At 32.0% G+C, this 18783-nt stretch overlaps 4 protein-coding genes across 6 annotated transcripts; all 4 read right to left on the bottom strand.

The window, feature by feature from the left end:
* Positions 1 to 2230: 2230 nt before the first annotated feature.
* On the bottom strand, positions 2231 to 3207 carry LOC123226449 (transcription repressor OFP8-like). The gene has a single exon (XM_044650968.1). The coding sequence runs from the start codon at positions 2989 to 2991 to the stop codon at positions 2440 to 2442; it is 552 nt and encodes a 183-aa protein (XP_044506903.1). The 5' UTR covers positions 2992 to 3207; the 3' UTR covers positions 2231 to 2439.
* A 3435-nt stretch (positions 3208 to 6642) lies between these two features.
* LOC123224836 (transcription factor E2FB-like) lies at positions 6643 to 11731 on the bottom strand. Its single transcript, XM_044648560.1, has 14 exons — positions 11273 to 11731; positions 10304 to 10496; positions 10041 to 10097; positions 9805 to 9890; positions 9642 to 9730; positions 9488 to 9542; positions 8698 to 8750; positions 8556 to 8606; positions 8413 to 8461; positions 8228 to 8293; positions 8058 to 8134; positions 7743 to 7968; positions 7251 to 7317; positions 6643 to 7152 (listed from the first exon to the last, which is right to left on the bottom strand). Exons 1-14 carry the CDS (start codon positions 11459 to 11461, stop codon positions 7022 to 7024), a joined length of 1389 nt encoding a protein of 462 aa, XP_044504495.1. The 5' UTR covers positions 11462 to 11731; the 3' UTR covers positions 6643 to 7021.
* A 996-nt stretch (positions 11732 to 12727) lies between these two features.
* Positions 12728 to 15926, bottom strand: LOC123225025. 3 transcript variants are annotated; one of them, XM_044648869.1, is made up of 3 exons: positions 15796 to 15926; positions 12931 to 13206; positions 12728 to 12850 (listed from the first exon to the last, which is right to left on the bottom strand). In XM_044648869.1, exon 2 carries the CDS (start codon positions 13199 to 13201, stop codon positions 12962 to 12964), a length of 240 nt encoding a protein of 79 aa, XP_044504804.1. In that variant the 5' UTR covers positions 13202 to 13206; positions 15796 to 15926; the 3' UTR covers positions 12728 to 12850; positions 12931 to 12961. The 3 variants fall into 3 exon arrangements, with proteins under 3 accessions (XP_044504804.1, XP_044504802.1, XP_044504805.1); XM_044648867.1 differs by having other exon boundaries at positions 12728 to 13206; XM_044648870.1 differs by lacking the exon at positions 15796 to 15926 and adding an exon at positions 13517 to 13574 and having other exon boundaries at positions 12728 to 13206.
* A 471-nt stretch (positions 15927 to 16397) lies between these two features.
* LOC123226307 (NDR1/HIN1-like protein 26) lies at positions 16398 to 17114 on the bottom strand. The gene has a single exon (XM_044650822.1). The coding sequence runs from the start codon at positions 17112 to 17114 to the stop codon at positions 16398 to 16400; it is 717 nt and encodes a 238-aa protein (XP_044506757.1).
* Positions 17115 to 18783: the final 1669 nt, after the last annotated feature.

Genomic DNA, 18783 nt, shown 5'->3' with positions numbered 1-18783 from the left:
CGTCAAAGACACATTATCCTCTAGACCAATTTTTCAAGTGAGATATCTTTTGTACTGAACCGCTGCTTGATTCTATTGGGCCAAGCAGTTTTGTAAGATAAAGATCCCCATCTGTATAGTATTTATCTCGAAAGCAAATTTGATCCAATAAGTCTCTAAAAGGTTGAGCGTATAGTCTATCCATCTATTGAAGTTGAATATATAGGTATTAACACAAATGCCAGGGATATATTTGGATTCAAGAGTTTATTTTCTGAAACTTGGCTTATAATTTTACCTTATGTCCTAACTATTAATATTATAACCAAAATGTCATTTCTCTTGCCTGTCTGTCTTGTATTTCATACAAGATAAAGTATACTGAATTCAGTGCTCCTCATATTCGAGATCAAATTTTATAATTAATATGTACCCTTAGGGTGTATGAACTGAGAAAAATAAATATTGTTTTAGAAATCTATTCTTTATTACTATAATACTCATTTGGTTTATAAGTAATAAAAATTTCTGATAATTTTTTATTATCAATGATAATGTGACATGTAAGATAAAATATAATCTGATTATCATCGTCACCTTAGGTATTAAAAAAATTGTCAAGATAATCTTGATTTTTATTATAACTATATTTTTATTTATTAATTTTTTTTAGAATAAAAAAATCTCATTTTTAATTAATATAACAAAAAATATAAAAAAATATTTTAGAATAATTATATCCAAGGGAATTTAAGTAAAATAATATTCTAATATTTTTTTATTACCTCTAATCAAACACAATAATTATTTATATTTATCAATTTTATCAAACATAATAATAATTTATATCCAATAATCTTCAATGTAATTTATCTTTAAAATATTCTTTCAATTTTGATAATAAAATAGTCTTCAAACCAAAAGCCTCCTTAGAGTTTCAAAAGGTACATATCCTCACTAAAGCCTTAACTATAGCCAGGTTTGATGCTTGCACGAAAAAAATATTTGTTTGCGCTCTTGAGAACTTCTCATCATCCATATTTTCCTCTCTTCCAAACAATTTTGCGAAATTTGAAAGCTGTTGCTACTAATTCAATGCAGTAGTGTTATGAATGTTGTTAGGTGTTGATTGATGCAGAAGATGTTGGAAGTAGCACTGTTGCTGTTATTTGATATTGTTGATAGTGATGTGCTTGAATGTTGTAGTTTTTTGTTACTAGATAGATGTTGTTGTCTGGCACCGGTTGAAAATAGTAGTTTGCAATTATGTGGCATTGGTTGAAGAAGTTTTGTAGCAGTTTGTTGTTATTTGGCTAATGCAGAAATTTTGCTTGACTGATGAAGAACTTTGCAATTGTCTGTTGCTACAATTGTTCGTTGTTGTTTGGCTGATGAAGATATTTTGTTGTGAAGAAGTTTTGTTGTTGATTGTTTAATTCTGATTGTTAGACTGATGAAGAAATTTTGTTGTTAATAACAAAGTTAAAAGGAGTTGTTTTGTTTTAGTTTTTGGGTATTATCTTTACGATAAAATTATATATATTTATTTTGAGTATATATAAATAGATATACACTTAATACGTGTCATCAAATGATTCAATAACTTTGAATTAAAGATAAAATATTATTCAATCGCATGATTATATATGAATAACATTTGTTCGTTACGTTGTTGATGGATGCTGACGCTGGTTTAAGACAGGCCAAGTACAACAAAACAACAAGAGAAGAAGCTAGTAGCAGTTAAATGCAACTCAGTGTAAGAGATTTTAAAATTTTATGTAGTTTTCTTTAAAGACGGATGTTAGGACAAAATATAACTCCTCAAGTTTTTCTGTTAACAACAATCAGAGTGCCATCAACAATATTTTCTATTCCTGCTGCAATCTATTAGTTGCAACTCCTTTCATCTTTCAGTTTTAGTGTAAACCATAAGTACACACAATCTGCCACCGCTTATCAAATTAACAATGCAATGAAAAGTTAATAAAACTGGATTCGAATTGTGTTTATTCAAGGTTAAAAATAAATTTAACTCAAACGAGTCTGAAATGAGATCAATGATATTGTTTTAACTAACATCAAAACAATGTTATTTGAATTCAAACCGAATTCAAAGAATTTTGAGAGGAGTTTAAATGAATTTGAATTTAGATGAATTTTGGCTTAGATTCAAAAAGTTATAATATGAATGCCCATAGTTTTTAATAAATGCACCCAACCACTTAAATTAAATGTGCACAGTAACTTGTAAATGACCTTTTTGGATATTAACTGACACAGCATAAATATAAGACAAATAATATATATCGACATCTCACATTAGTATTAAATAAAATTGAAAACCCTTGCCTCCACCATTATTATACAACTCAAAGATCTCATTTCCCCCTCTAATCCATTTCCCACGTGTGAAATCAGTTCTCACATGCTACCACACATGTGCTAGCTACCATCAAACTAGCTTTGTGAATGATCCACATTCTTGGCATTCCAGATCTCTGTGAAAGCTCGAACGATAACATCATGGTGGCAAGGAGAATTTAGCCGCAAGAAGCATTTGAGAAGCTGTTGAAGGTCATCTTTATTGTAGATTTCTTTTTCCATAATCATCAGCAACATCGACTGCCGAAAATCCTGATACGGGTCTTTTGATTCCTTCACCACTGCAATGCTGTCGACCATCTTAGGGCACGGACTGGGGAGCTGAGAGGGCTTTGTTGGATCCATTTCAATCTCTGAGTCTTCCGTACAAGTGGAGGTCTCAGCGTTGAAGGAGAATGAAGTGGAAGAGAAGTCTTCGCTGTCCATTAATGTTGACGATGATTTACCATTGTTTTTCTCACAAGAACTTGAAGAAGAACTAGGGTTTATAATATTATGGGAAATTAGGGTTTTCTTGGGTCGTGGTTTTGGGTCATACACATCTGAGGGTTTCATGTTGCCACATCCACAGCCTGCATTGGCTGTGAACATAGATTTAAGGAGACTTTTCTTGTTGTTTGTAGACATCGGAGGAAGAAAACTGAAAGAAAGAAAAGAAAACTGAGATTTATTTGTTGGAAAGGTTTCAAATTTTGGATAGATTTGTTTGATAGATAAAGTGTTTAATTTGGTAAGAGTCGTTCTCAATAAAAGGTGGAAGCTTTTGGGAGATTTGAATGAGAAGGCGTTTATGGGTAAGAGCCATTTTCTCTCATGTTGTTGAGGGGGAATTTTTTTTTTTTTTTTTTTTAATGGCGGATTTTAAGGTCTGGGTTTTGGTGAAATATCTTATCTATATATTAATTTAAAATTATATATATATATTTGAAATTCAAAATGTTTGTATGTTCATGATAATGGATTACAAAGTCAACAAGTTTATTGTTTGACTTTAAATTTTTAAATTCTTATTGAAATAAATAAAAGAAACCTTTATTCAAAAAAAAAATAAAGAATTTTGTATAATATGGTATTTTTCATTCTTGTAAAAATCCATTTACTTTCAGTTAAAAAAAAAATTAATTGCACCCATAGATGTTTTTAGTAAAACATTGTCCCCGTGATGATTCCTCAATTCAATTAGAAATTTTGTTTTAATAAAATTATACATACAAACAAATTTTATAGATTTATCTGTATAAATTAAAATGATAATTTGTGATATGATTATTTATTTTTTTAATTTTAAAATTATCCAATCAAATCTTTGATTGTATAAAGAGAAATCATATGTCTAGGCTTTATAATTTATTTTTTTAATTGAACAAAATTAATGTTAAAGAAGGTAGATATCATAAATTCATCTTAATCACCACAGGACTTCCATTGATCCTTGGATTCTTGGATTTCTTTCATTTTGGTCAATTTCTTTTTTTTTTTTTTCAAAGAGTAATCTACATTCTCCCACTAAGGTTTAGCCAATAGATAATGACATAAATCAAATTATTTTACCCAAAATCTAATTCCGTCAATAAAAAATATTCTAATGCAATATCAAAAAATTAAATTATTATATAATCTTTAACTATTTCACTTTTTTAAATTATTAAATTATCCTAAAATTAACAAAATTTTAAAAATCTTTTTAGATATTCAATTTATATCAACACGAAGCCTTGTTATTTCCCCGTAGATTCATTTTCATCCCTTCTCTCACCCAACCCACCACTTCATTGGCCAAAGTTTACGATATATGATGAAACTTTTGTCATTTCTTCTATGTAATTATAATTATTTTTTTATTATTAATATTTCAGTTTTAACATTTGGCATAAATGTTTTAGTTACTGAAAATACAAGGGTGGTTTTTAAATAATTTCAACACATAATTGTAATTTGTTAATTTAGACGAACGGAAAGGCAGTAGTGGGTAAAGGCCTTTTTGAGCTCAACTTGGCCCTCTTCCTTAACCACAAATTTTGAGAAGGGAGAATAAGTTTATAATAAAAGGATAGATTCAAACTAAGTTGGTATGAATTTAAGTTTAAATTTGATTTAAATAAATTTGAAATAAATTTAACACAAACGAGTTTAAATTTAAAAGTTTAATATTTTAAAATTCAAGTTTTAAAGTATTCAATTCGATAAGCTTGTAAATTTAAAAATTTGATATAAAACAATATCATTTTAAGTAATATAAATTAAAACGATATTATTTTAATAATGAGTTAAACTAAGATCTCCCATTGAGTTTAAGTTTGACTTTTTTTTAAATAAGTCAAACTCAAACTCTTTTAAAACGAGTTTAAACTTATCTTTATTTAAATTAAATCAAGTTTGACTTGAATTTAACTTAACCATAACTATTTCCATTTTGTTACAAAATGGGAAATATTATTTTTACTTTTATTAATATAATTAGTTTGTTTTAAAATAAAATAAAATAAATTATCATATTTAAACTCATTTAATTATATAAATTATTTTAAATTCGTCCCTTGTCCAATACTAATTGGACTTAGGAAATCGTGAGGGTAAACTGGGTTTTATCATAATTGAGATGAGTCCTCTTCTGTGTCTCTCACAATGATTTGAAAACCAAATTGTACAGGATAATTTAGTCAGTTAAATTGGTTAAATCAAAAATTAATTTTAAATTTGATCTAATTAATATAAAAAATTAGTTATACTATTGATTTAGCCAAATCTGATTAAAAATCGAGTTTAACTTTTGAATTTTTTTAAGTAGTATTTGGTTTCATAAAAGTAGCAACAACCCTGCCAACCCCGTCTCTCACCTTCAACAAAACCAATTTCAAACTCTGCCCCTCTACTTCTTCCCTTCAATCTTCTAAACCCATCTTCAAAACCTTCAATATGAGAGCCATCCAACAGAAAGCACAAGAATTACAACAACCACCTTCCTCTTCTGCTTCTACTTCTGCCGAGGAAGTTACTAAAAGGTATGGCCTTGAAGCTGGTTATCTATAACATGAAGATTGTTATTTATGGAAATACAATAGAGGTTTCATGGTGATTGAATCATTCCTTATGCTATTGATGTTGTTTTCTATTGCTATATTAAAAGGTCAAAAAAGACAAAGTTCAGTTAATTTTGTATACCATTTTACATTCACCAATTAAACATAAGAAAGACTAACGAAAGAGAGGGTGGAATGGAGTAATGCGTTTCTGCAGACTGAGTTGTGTGTTGTCTCTTTTGGTTTGTAAAACTTAACTGCCTTGAAGTATATGTATATATATATTTTATAATGGATTTCTGAAGATATTCAGCTCCAAGGAGGAAGGAAAGGTAAAGAAATCAAAGGGGGGACCAAGCCAAAGAACTGCTAGCCAAATATGGAGGAGTATACTTGGCCACCTCCATTGCTCTCTTTGATTTCCTTCTCACTCTGCTATGTTTTAATTGCTGCAGGAATTGACGTTCAAGCTTTGCTACAAAAGGTCAAAAACCATTTAAGAATGTGCAAAATTCACTTTGATTTGGTAAGTTGGGGAGAGAAAATTCATGTTGTCTGTGGGAATATCAGCTGACGCAACCGGGCAAAAAGTGGGAACCTTTTCTCTGGCATATGCAGCACGCAAGGCTGCATCTCCAATAAGGTTTCTCCAACGGCAGCTCTCACTCCCAAAAGTTGAAAAGGATCAATAACTTGCTTAGATCCTACCATCCTTAATATGTATTACACATCTTTTGTTCATACTTTATCCTTAACTTTTGGGGAATCCTTTTGAAGTTAAGTGGTAAGATTTCCGACACAGTAAAACACTCATGCAATTTGGTTTGAATAATTTTTTATTATTAAAAATAAAATATTAGTATAATTATAAATTATAAAAAAAATTATAATAAAAATATTAAAATATTATTTCACTTAAATATTTTTATTATTATTATTTTAAAATATTTTTATATTAATTATTATATTTATTTAAAATAAAGATATTTTTATTTTAAAAAAATTATAACTAAATTAAAATTGATTTAATAATATTTTAATATCCAACATAATGATAATTTTGTTACCTTTTATATTTTTTAACACATCATTAATGATAATAAAAAATTAATAATTTCTTTTATTATATGATAAACTGAAAAAATAATAATGATAATAAAAAATAGATTGTCAAACCAAACTCCCTGAAAGTCTCTATCCATCACATTGGCAGCAGATACTATGACATTTTCAGTTAATCAAAATTTCCAAGATATAGTGAAAACAAAATAATAGTTTCTGATCATTTATTTTAGTCATGATCAGATTAAGTTTTTCCATTACTTGATACTGCATAATTCTAACCAATAATGCCTGCCAGTAAGGCTAATCAGATGTGCTTACAACAAACCAAAGGAATGCAATAATTTACAAGGGCTTGTACGAAAACATTCCAACTTTACTTACTACAACATCACATTGGATCATTAATATCACTCAGCCGTAGAAGACCCCCGACACCTCCTTCCTTTTCCTTACAGCCTCAGAGTTCAAGCAACATCAGGCAACTCCTAAAGCCTTGAGTCACCAACTCTGGCAAACTGCTAGGTAAAAGCATTTCCACTTACATGTACTTCTGATATATTCACATATCCGTTTCACCTTTCGAGTTTAGCAGTAGATGACACCTCTGTTGGGTTGGATGGTGGAGTTTGGGCGCGTGGCGTGCTAACAGTAGCCATGGTATAATCATCATGAAGATTACCAAATTCGTTCCATTCAACAGCAGCTATTTGTTGAGAATCAGGGAAATCTTGGTTGAACTCATTATAAGCATCAAAGAGAAAATAAGAAATAAAGATTGAAATGTCTAATCAGAAAGGATACGTTCAGTCCGCCATATGTCTGTGATGCTAACTCCAGTATCCGATAAAAGCCAGTAATCTGCATCACTCTGAAAGAAAATGGAAAACAATCAATATTGCAATAAGTGCAACTCATTTCCACATGACAGACCTTAAAAAACTGAAATTTTCCAACACAGTTTCATCAACTATTTGTTAAAGAAAGCTCTTGTTTCAAAAGTGAGAAAATCTTTATCTGTTTTTCTTCTTGTCTGAGATATTTGAATCTGGACCAGCCCAACGCCCCACTCAGTCACTCTATCAACTACTTGAATAAAGCCTTTGGCATTTAACTACATTATTTTCCATCAACAAAAATCACCCTCTCATTCTTCACATAGAAAACCAAGCAACACATGTTTCAGACATCTGGAAGAAACAAAGTTCTCATCCTTGTGCTCTAAAGAATTTTTTTTTTTCCACTGAACAAATGATATTCAATGATAATTCAACCAAAAGAAGATAAAAAACTTACATCTATTTCTGAAGGAACAATCTTCATAATACCACTCACAAAATCATGTGAGGCATTAACATCAGCGCACTCTCTGTGAGCATCTTGTCCCTGTATTTCAATCTCCTTCCCTCTGCTCTCAGTTGTCATCGTCGTCAATACAGGGTTCTCAATAAAGCCTGAACTTGATGGCAAGTTTGGAGTTGCCAAAGCACCATGTATCTCCTCAAATTTCTCTTCAAATTGACTAGAATAACAGAGGTGGCAGAAAGAGAGAGGCATCAGGATATGCAAAAAGAGGTTAATGGTAAATTAACCATAAGAAACTAGTGGTACCTAACAAGGTAGACATCTATAGGACCCATTGTGCTTCTGAGAACTATTCTGTATCTTCTCTGGGGATAGTCAACAGCCTGGTACAGAAAAGAAAGGCCGTGATGAGGAATACACATCTACAAACAAACAAGTGAACTTTTTCTAGGGATTTGCATAATTTTTGGGTTTACCTCATCAGGATCAGGGACTTCCAGAGTGGTGCCATGGGGAGCTTTAATTGCTATCAAGGTTTCATTCTACAATAAGTAATAACAACTATTTACTCATTTAACAATGTGGAGACACGGTCTCAGGAATATAGTGAACATACAACCAGTCTAAATCATCAACAGAAACACAAAAGAAAAAGACTAACCTGGAAGCAGGGTAAGTTCTTGATATCATCTTCTGTGACAAAAAGCCACCTGAGATCATATGCAAGCTAATTCAATGGTCTATTAATTAAAATACCTGACAATTATAAATTATGATATGACATGAATCAGAGAAGATATTTACTTTTGATTATTTTCATCTTCACTAAGGTCTCTTAATCTTTCTTGCATTTCTCTGCAACAATTTGGAAATGTAAGCATATGCCAAAAGGTTGCTTAAAAAACAATGTAATAGAGAAGCAATATCTCTGGCACAACTACAGAACCTTATTTGATCATCTAATCTGCGTTCCTCAACGGCAAGGCTTTCAACGTCAGCCTGCAGGAGGAGAAAAAATTTGATTAAGCCAAATCCTGTAATTTCCAGCAATATTTGGTACTATATGTTTGGCTAATGAACCATAAAATGGTGTATATTTCAAAATTTTCAAAATTACATGCATGCTGGGAAAAAATCAATCTAATGCAACTCACGTAAGCCTTATACTAACTACTTGAGGTTAAATGTAAAAAACCTAGATAGAATTCTGTTCATCTTTCACTATCCAACAGTAAACAGAAAATGGTAAGTTCAAAGGGTGGCCTTAAGGGCAGATCAAGGTGATGGCAAAGAAAACAGAGCCTCCTACAGAAAATAGATTGCCATATGGCATATGGGCCAAGTTCTTGTTTCCTAACCTGACTAGTTAGCACAAGAGACACTATCAAGTTTATGTTTCCACATCACTTTATTTTACAAGAGATCGATGAAATTTGAAATGCTGAAGTGCTACTGGATAAATTAGAAAAAGTTTCTAAGTGAAGAAAAACTAGTAATGTCTATTAAGTCTTCTGATTTTTATTATGAAAACTAATCATCTAAAACCGGTTAAAATGATGAAGAGTTGATAATAAGTCAGATCAAATGAATTTTAAATAGAATGTATTTATGGTCAGTTCATATTAAAACCAGTTAAAATGATGAAGAGCTGATTCAGTTTTAGTGCTGAATGCAGTTATCAGACATAAACTAAGACATCAGAGAGAGTTCAAGTCAAGATGAAGTTTTTCACTCACCTGTAAACTTGAAGCATTTTCATCAGCCTCCCCTGGCCTTGAGACATCGACGCCCCTGGCATTAATGAAAGCACAAGTCAATGCAGATCAGAAGCAAAACCATTAAACAATAAAAAATGACAAAGTGTGCAAAATTCAAGATATAAATACATACTTCCACTGAATTCTGTTCTTGAGTTTCTTTTCTATAAGGCCAATACCTTCCAGGACATTTGTTATGTCATATATCCGCCTCTTTTGCACCTGTGGCAAAAGACAACCTTCTAGTAATTGAAAAAATGATATAGAATTGGATGAAGATAAGAAGTTTTTGTTACCTCTAAAGTGTCAGCGGCTTTATTTAGATCAAGAATACCATCCTCAGCATGCTTGATCAAATTTATGAACTTCTTTGTCAAGAGCCCTGAATTAAAGGACATTGTTTCACTCTTAATAATGTACTTGCTCTAGATCAAAAGCTAGGCATGAAGAAATTTTGAAAAATAACCACCATTTATTCATTGATATAGTAAAGAGTAAAGAGGAAAAGAAATGCAAAAGAATAAAAAATTACCCAGGGAGCTGTCATATCGGCAGGGACCAGTTGGTGTGAGATTGTTGCCAGGTGACGCTGTGACAATAATTTTCATCGATTACATCAACTTTTATTTCCATATAACCTGCTCAAGAGTTGACTATTTATGCAAATAAAGCTAACTGTAATTGCACCTACCAATTAATTCCTTTTGATATATACCATTCAGTCAGTATATGTGAGAGAGAGGTCCTAGAATTACATATTTGTGACTCGCTAAAACTAAAAATAGTAATGCTTACCCAGATTTGAAGTTGAAGTTTGTGGTCCGGATTTACTATTCTTTGCAAGCCTTGATGTTTTTGGCACCTTTCCCCCTTTTCCTGATACAGGTGTCTGGAGAGGGCTAGTAACTATTTCAGTGTATCCAAGACCAGATGTCCGCTCACTTGAATCAACTTCATTATCAGCAGGGCCACTCTTCCGCTTTAATAGCTAATAAACATTTTCAAATCACAATAAGCAAAACGTGCAAATAAATTTAGGAGTATAAAGGATCAAATAAAGAAGGAAAATCATGGCTTCAATAAAAGATATAAGAGTCCTTTAATTTGCTTTCCAAGTCACAGGACAATCAAATGAAAGAAACACTGGATAATAGCCTCTTTCATTGAGCAAGCACTATTTAACAAGCAACTTCAGCAACAAAAAGATGATTTTTTTTTTTTAATCTTAATCACCAGAAATTTAAGCTGTAAACCGTCAAAGGTTTCAATTCTAACTAACAAAAGGGAACGTGATGTTCGCCTACAAAGGTTAAATAGTTGAGAGATTTAGAGAAGCTCCATTTTGGTACAAGAAAAAGGCAGCACAAACAAACAAGCAGATCCTAAAACTCAGAAATCTTCTCCATTATAACAAGGAGCATTTGTAATTGATTACAGTGGCCAAAGACCTTATAAAACCACCAACCAGAAAAATTCAGATTAAGAAAACACAAAATCACACTCACATGAAAACATTGAACGGGCAGCCTTCAACAAATCTAAGCCCCAAAAAATAATTCTCATCACTGGTCACACAAAACCCACATTCTAAAACTCAGACAAGCAGATCCACATGAAATTCACCCATCAGAAACAGTAAATCACAATTATACTAGAAAAAACACAACCTCAGAAGTTAGAGTAACAAAATTAACCAAAATTTACATTAACAAAAAAAAAAGAGTAAAATTCAAGCCAAAAAACCAGTTAAAAAGATAAGCTTACTGGAGATTTAACTACGATGCCCTCGGATTCTTGATCGGGTGGGCGAGGGTCGGCGGCAAAGCGATGATAATCAGCGGGAACTGAAAACGGCGGCTTCATAGAAGAACATGGGAGCTGGCGCTTAAACGACTGCTGCATGAAAGTGTCGTTGGGCTGTGTAGAGAAGTTATGCGTCTGTGAATTGGACATGGAAAACAGAAGCCAAATGGAGATTGAATTATTTGGGTAATTTTAAAGCAAGGGTTTGGGAAATTGAAAGAAATATTCGGTGTAGTGAAATCGGACGTGTAATGAAGTGAAAATAATTGGATTGAAGAAGGAAACAGAAGGGGGATCTGGCGTTTGGGAAGAGAGAAAATAAAAAAAGCGGGAGAGAGAGTGAGTAGAAAACGAGGGAAAGAGTTGAGAAAGGAGGGAATTTGGTTCGGATGTAGATGTGGAGGGAAGCGCTCATAATTAATTAATTCATAAATAAATTATTTTTATTTTTTGTCCATTTATATTTATTGAGACTCCCACTCACTCACCAAGCATATATGTGATTGTGATAAAACCAGCTGGTCTCTCATAAAAAATATATATATTTAATAAATATTTCTAAAGGAGGCGAGAATATATATACATATATGTAAATTATCAAATTGTCCCCTTAATTATTTTAACATTTAAAATTTATTTTTTCTTTTTTAAAACCTATTTAAAGAGAACAAATTATTAATAAGGATATAATGGTAAATTAAAAAATAATTAATTTATGCAAAATAGAAAAGATGAGATTTTTTATCCAATTTTCAATAATGGAGGACGTAGAAGGGAGGTGATGAATTAAAAGAATCGGCGATTGGCGCCTTTTGAGAAGGAGAATAAAGTGGCGATTATTTGGCGGGCATGACTCCACCAACTAAAACGCCTAACTTTTCACCGCTTTGTTCGGATTTATTCTAACTTGATTTTATTTGTAATTAATTAAAATTAATTAACCTAAAACACATTCGTCTCGTCTGACTTTAAATTCCATTTTAATAACACTAATCTTTGTCGACAACCGAACATGGATAATAAAACAAAAAGTTGTGTAGGTCTTTGCGACAGGTCATTGAAATTTGGGTAACAAGCCCATTATTCTATAATTAGGTGAGAAAGGTCTTAATAGGTTGCCTTTATCTAACTTAAATGGTGATATAATATGTAGCATTCATATTCATATTTGAGTTGCAAACAAATCAAGTCACTCTTAAGTTTTATACGGCTGGGTTTGTATTGAATCAGGTTCAATTTGATTATTATCGAGTTTGATATCACTGTTCAGTTTAAATATAATATTAATATCAATAAACTGATAAAAATTTAAACTCTTATATTTATATCTTTAAAATTTTATTTATTAACTTTTAAAATAAAAGATAATCGATAATTGGGTTATGAAATTTACCATAATTTATTAAGCCTTTGAACTTTGCATAAATGCTATCACATTCATAATTAATTTTAATACATAAGTAAATTGTGATCACAAACTGTGATCATAACCAACCCGTATCATTTTACACATATACTATGACCATAACCAGCCTGTATCATCTACACGTTATGATCGACATCTTTTAATGTAGTCAGCATGAGAATCTGTCACTCCATCTCTCCCATTTCCAATCACTTTCCTTACAGAAGTCATAAATTATGTGTTATCTACTTGAACAAATGGGCTAGATCAGGGTCGTCCAAGTTCACCTCCAACCATCCATTTAACCGCATGCACTCTATATAATGATCAGGTGGCTTCACTGCACAAGGTTTTTTGGGGGTGAATCCATGAATCCTCTTGACATCACGGGTAAGCCATCGAACATAAGCACGGTCCACTGGAGGAACAATTTTCAAGAAAATTTCTTCCCTTTCTTGCTTCACAGACACCGGTTTGTTTCCCATGTCACCTGGCAAGTTTCAAAAACAGAAGCAGTGAGCTAAAACATCTTCCGATCAGTTCAGAAACAATAAAAGCTACAGAAGATCACATTCCTATTTGATGAAGAGACTTTATTTCCACCCAATGATTTATCTTATTGTGGCATCCTCCAAAAATCACTCTCATTTACTAATGAAAAGCATGACTAAAAACAATTTTGTATTAACAGGAATTTGTTGAATTGTGAAACATGCACAGATGTGCAGAGTCTCTCAACATATATAAGGGGCTACTAGCTAATCTTTTGCCAAAATGAGCATCACTTAAATGGCACTAACCAACTCAGTAACCACAGGGATTCAAATTTCTGTGTAGGAACTTGACTATGGTCTGCATAGAGATTTAGGATATCAATAAAAACCAAACCACTGCATAATGGAGTAGAGTTTCAAACTTCCTCAATGAAATTTGGTTAAGACTGCGTCAGAAATTATTATTTCTCAAAAAAGAATAATAATTATTAGACTGCGCAAAAGACAGTATGAAATAATTAGCACAGAGATTCTTCTAAAATAAAAATAAAAATACAAAAAAAAAAACCAACCTTTTTCATAATAAACAACATATAGGTGGTACTAAAAATACTAATTTTCCATGCAGAATTAAAATACTGAAGGAGAACTTCGAACACCTACAAGTTCAACTAACAGTGGAAGCAATTAATTGCATTTTTAGACTTAACATCATAACTTTCCGGGAAGAAAATAATAATTGAAAAAAAAAACCTAAAGAGAGAAAAACATTTAATATACCAATTATTTATGAGAAATTAATCTATATGTCCACCGCTAAAAACCATTAACTCATTAGATCATGGGTTTCAGGAATGAACCTCGAGTCACAATCAAGTGCTCATCCTTCTTGAATAAAGCTGCCTTATGCAACACACATACACACACACACATATATAAGAATCAATTCCACATACCTTTCTCTTAAATAAGCTCCAAAAGCAAGGCCACAAGAGCATATTGATTGATCAGTCATATCACATCAATATCGTCATAAGAACATACATTAATTTATGAAATCATATACATACAGCACGTTTTATGAAAGTGCTTTACAGAAAACATATTTGTCTGTTGTGATTTTAAAAAAGATCCAGTCTACTTATCTCCTTGTGATCTCATGTGTGTGATATAGGCTTTCGTTCTTTACTCTTAACATCAAAAATAAACTTTGCATAGGTATTTTCATATCCAACATAAATCTCTAGGAGGCCATAAGTATCATCACCTTTATCTTACATAACATTCAGCATTACCAGTATCTAAAGGCAAGGCCTAAATCAAACTTTAAATTACCAGTAAACACGTATTTTGAACCACAATACTTTTAGAAAATCTCAAAGTTAACGAGGGCTTCACATAACTTTTGTTTTATGGTTTATCAATCTAGCTAGATGATTTTTTGGATTAACATCTGTTATCATAACTATTTTCCCTTAAATTGCAGGGCAAGAAAATTGACAATTTGCTAGTAAACACTCATAAAACCACTACTCTGAAAATCATAAGTTCTTGAAAAGTTAAACTTGTCAAAAATGGTTTTGTAAAATGACATCATGTTGAACAAAAACTTTTAGGTCTCAAACACAACTTGAAAAATACTCTAAAGAATTACAAACTTTGACTTTTCAAGTGAAACAAATTGAATAAACATTCCTAGAGATGCCTAATATGATGTATATAAATAGATGAACATCAAACCAGTGGCAAACTTTTGATACAAATTTCAAAAAATCATCTACTACATTCACACCTGTAATAAAACTAAAATCTTACTAATCAATTTTCTTATTCTAAAAATCACAATCAAATACTACTCTCTTGTTTTTGGTGTTACACCTAACATCACCAGTGCCTGAAAAAAAATTAGAAAAATGATTTAACTGTCATTAATTTTGAAGATGTGTTGAAGAAGAATATTCAATGCATATTTATCACAGCAGTAAAACTATGTGTATCCACTTTTGGGTATACCCATTTGTGTTATTATATGATTGGATGATTTTGAATTAATAATAAAGTAACACCCAATCACAAGAGGACACATCATGTATATACTCATTTGTGTATACAAAAGTGAGTTCGCATAACATTACTCTTATCACAGAATCTGATCCTAGTTACTTAAAATTCTAAGTCTGCTGTTGTATTTACATGCTTGCTGAATTATATCTCTTCAAGCCCAAACACAAGTCAAACAGAATGCCATCATGTTCACTCAATAACACCATTGTTAAATAAGATTACAAGAAAGTATTAGTTTCAAACTCCAATTCCAGAATTAATAAATAGCTTAGTTGCACTTTTTGAGTCCGGAAAACGCCCACAATTACCGATTGAATTCCAAGAATTCGTTAACTAAGAAGAAAGAGCTTTAAATTCAAACACGGTAATATGTAAGCAAAAGCAATCCGATTGTTGTAATGACGAAGATAACCTCAAAAACCATTTCATCAGGCAAAATTACACAAAAACAACAGAAATTATGGCACTGAAGCAACAGAAGCAAAAGTTTAAGACCCAAAGAGGAGAAGAATGAAACATACCGTAAATGCTCTCGGATGAGGTTAAGATGGAAGATGATCACCAGAAGAATTGAAGAAAAAGGCTAAGGTAAATCAAGGCCTCACAATAGATACCATTGAAATAAAATAATTGCAATAATTCCAACATAAATTCATTATTTACGAAAATACCCACCAACTCCGCTTGAGGGTATTCGATTAAAATATTGTTTTTTTTTTTTAAATAATTTAACCTGCATAGAGGAACAATTCAGTGAATATTCAACAACCCATTCTACTATAGAATTAATTCTAGGCTAAATGACTATTTCCCACTCACTCCTAAAATTCTTCCCTTTCGCAATTTGATTATGGATGATGAAAGGTTTAAGAAAATGGAAAATTGATAGCCCACCAAAGGTTTCAACTGGACAAGAATGGATGATGTCCGCATGGTCACGAGGATGAGACTTACTGACATCCATTGAGTCTTTTGTATTGGCGTTAAATAATTTTAAATTAATAGATAGGAAAAACCAAAAATATTCTCAATGGAATTGCAACAATAAACAAGAGCATGGATTATATTATATTAAATCATCTTAAAAAGGGAAAAAATTTCAACAAAAAATAAGGCTAAAAACCTAAATATGAACCCTACATTTCTTGGCACCACCCATTAAGTTCCCCGAATCGCTATACCACGAAAGACTGACGGCCACATTATCACACAAAATCTTGGCCCGCTTCACCTTCATCCTCCAGCTGCCGTATTTGAAACTAGCAAAAGCCTCCAACCTCAAATCAAACCTCACCGACCCACGGCTCCTCTCCCGCTTTATAACATTCATCGCTTTCTCCCCAATGTACGAACCAACCACCGTTAACTTGGCGGTCAATTTCTTCTGACTGCGGATGACTTGAAAGAATGGCGGCATTTGCGTTACTGACAAGGTCACGGAGTTGTAGCTAATCGCCGAAACGACGTTGTAGTAGTAGACGCTCATTTTCTTGTTTAGGTTATATGCTTGCAGGCGCGCGTTCCAGTTGGCAGTGAGTTGAGATTTGCTCATAGAGAAGTTGGAGACCGAGAGAGCGGTGAGATAGAAAACGGGCGGACGTGGACGGACGATGAGCCAGAGGATGAGCACGATGGAACAGATGATAATAGTGACGACGGCCAATGTGATGAGAAAGGGGCGGAGAAAGGCGGGGCGGCTGTAAAAAGGAGTTTCGTCTTGGTAATAAGAATTGTCGGCGTAGGGCTGGGAGGGCGGCGGTGCGGAAGGGTAAGAGCAGGCGGTCTTAGGAGGAGGATCAGGGTTGCCAGTTTGGTTGGGAGGAGGGTAGCCGGTGGCCATTTTGCTGAAGGGCAGTTTGGTGAAGAGTTGAGAGAGAACGTCATCGGCGAAGTAAGCACTTAAAGGAGTCAGGAAGTGACTTCTTGATTCGCCTTGGATTTTTCGTTTAAAGAGGTTTCCATAAATGAACAAATTAGATTTTCGAGTTTTTTTTTTTTTAAAGAGGTTACCAAAAATGAACAAATTAGATTATCTCAGAGATTTATTATTATATTAAAACAATTTGACATATATAAATAAATCCACTTAAACACAAATTGATATGCATAAATAAAATTACATGTATTATTAATATAAATAATAAATAATGTTATGTTATTATATAATTAAATAATTTTAAATTATTAATAAAATAATATTTAATAATATTATAATATATTATTATTGTATATAAATTTTTATTTATTATTTATTTATATGGATTTGCATGCTAATGGAATGGTCTCACATATTTACGAGTATAGCATGACATGAAGGAAAGGCATGCATGAACTAAAGGCGATTTTGCAGTGTGTGCTGGGCAAACTCCTTCGGCTTTTAGGTTTTGTTTGTTTTTGGGAAGTGCCGCCGTTTCCGCGTTTAAGTGAGGCTTTTGCATCATGCACGCCCAAAAAAGGCAAGACATCTTCAGTTGACAAGCTTTTCAACTTGTATGACGTTGGGAATGAAGCCAAATAACGTATTCGTGACTACCCAATTACAGACAGAATTCATATTCTGTGTGCCATCAAGCCTGGCAAATGGAATAATAAAAAATAAGCGCTTCTGGTAGAAGGGTACCATTTTCAGACTGTTCGTCTGTCGAATCTTCATTGAGAAGAATAAAATCACTAACAGATTGAAATGCATAGAAATTTAGTTTTTAATAATTGTGGTTATGAATAATTTTATGTTGATTAAAGAAGACTAATACTGTTCTGATTCGATATGGATAATCAAATAATAAAGCGTTATTTTAAGACTATTTTACTTTTTAAAAAATAGTAATCACTTTAAAATTTAAATGTTTATTATTGAAAGTTAAAAAATCGTTTTATTTTTCTTAAAAATACAATAAAAATAAATAATGTTATCCAAGACTTTACACAAAATGAGTGTTAGCTTTAAGGTTCCTAACAAATTAAAATATATTAGTCAATTAAGTATTAAAAACCGCCATTCAAAAATGTTTAAATCAAAAACTTAATTATTTTAATACAGAAAAATTTGAGAAAATTGATGCATTTAAAAGTTTTTACATGTCAAGGATTCTTGTAATGTTAAACTTTTAATTGCATATTGGCCAAAAGACTTGGTCCCACCCCAGCCCCAGGTATAGCGAAAACCCAAAATAATCATTTTTAACTTTTAAAAATGAAAACATGTATTTATGAACAAAATTCTGTTAAAAAAATATAGTTAAAATTAAAGATAAAATTATTATTTAACAAAAAAAAAAACTTCAAAAACATAAAATTTATTATATTTCCTTTCTAAGTTTTAAAAACTAACAACTTTATTCCTACTTATTAAATTTTTAAACGTTGAAAAATAGCATTTCTCTCCCCCCTCCCTCAAGACTTAAAGTTTTCTTTCTCCCCACTTCTGCCACTGATGACAACTCTTTTAACTCTAATTCGTAGAGAAAAGTTTGACCTTTTCTTCCTAAGCCACAACATCGTCTGGATTG

Source organism: Mangifera indica, chromosome 9, assembly GCF_011075055.1.
Source record: "Mangifera indica cultivar Alphonso chromosome 9, CATAS_Mindica_2.1, whole genome shotgun sequence".
NCBI classification, from domain to species: domain Eukaryota; kingdom Viridiplantae; phylum Streptophyta; class Magnoliopsida; order Sapindales; family Anacardiaceae; genus Mangifera; species Mangifera indica.
The sequence above is the reverse complement of the archived record's forward strand: the minus strand, read 5'-3'. Positions and strand labels throughout refer to the sequence as shown.

What these genes read in the sequence shown, in the direction of transcription:
- LOC123226449 (XM_044650968.1), bottom strand. Translation starts at nt 2,991, where the DNA reads ATGTCTACAAACAACAAGAAAAGTCTCCTTAAATCTATGTTCACAGCC.
- LOC123224836 (XM_044648560.1), bottom strand. Translation starts at nt 11,461, where the DNA reads ATGTCCAATTCACAGACGCATAACTTCTCTACACAGCCCAACGACACT. An exon ending in GAAGATGAAAATAATCAAAA is followed by an intron (nt 8,462 to 8,555) that starts GTAAATATCTTC and finishes ATATGATCTCAG; the next exon opens with GTGGCTTTTTGTCACAGAAG. An exon ending in AAGTCCCTGATCCTGATGAG is followed by an intron (nt 8,135 to 8,227) that starts GTAAACCCAAAA and finishes TTTCTGTACCAG; the next exon opens with GCTGTTGACTATCCCCAGAG.
- LOC123225025 (XM_044648867.1), bottom strand. Translation starts at nt 13,201, where the DNA reads ATGGGAAACAAACCGGTGTCTGTGAAGCAAGAAAGGGAAGAAATTTTC.
- LOC123226307 (XM_044650822.1), bottom strand. Translation starts at nt 17,114, where the DNA reads ATGGCCACCGGCTACCCTCCTCCCAACCAAACTGGCAACCCTGATCCT.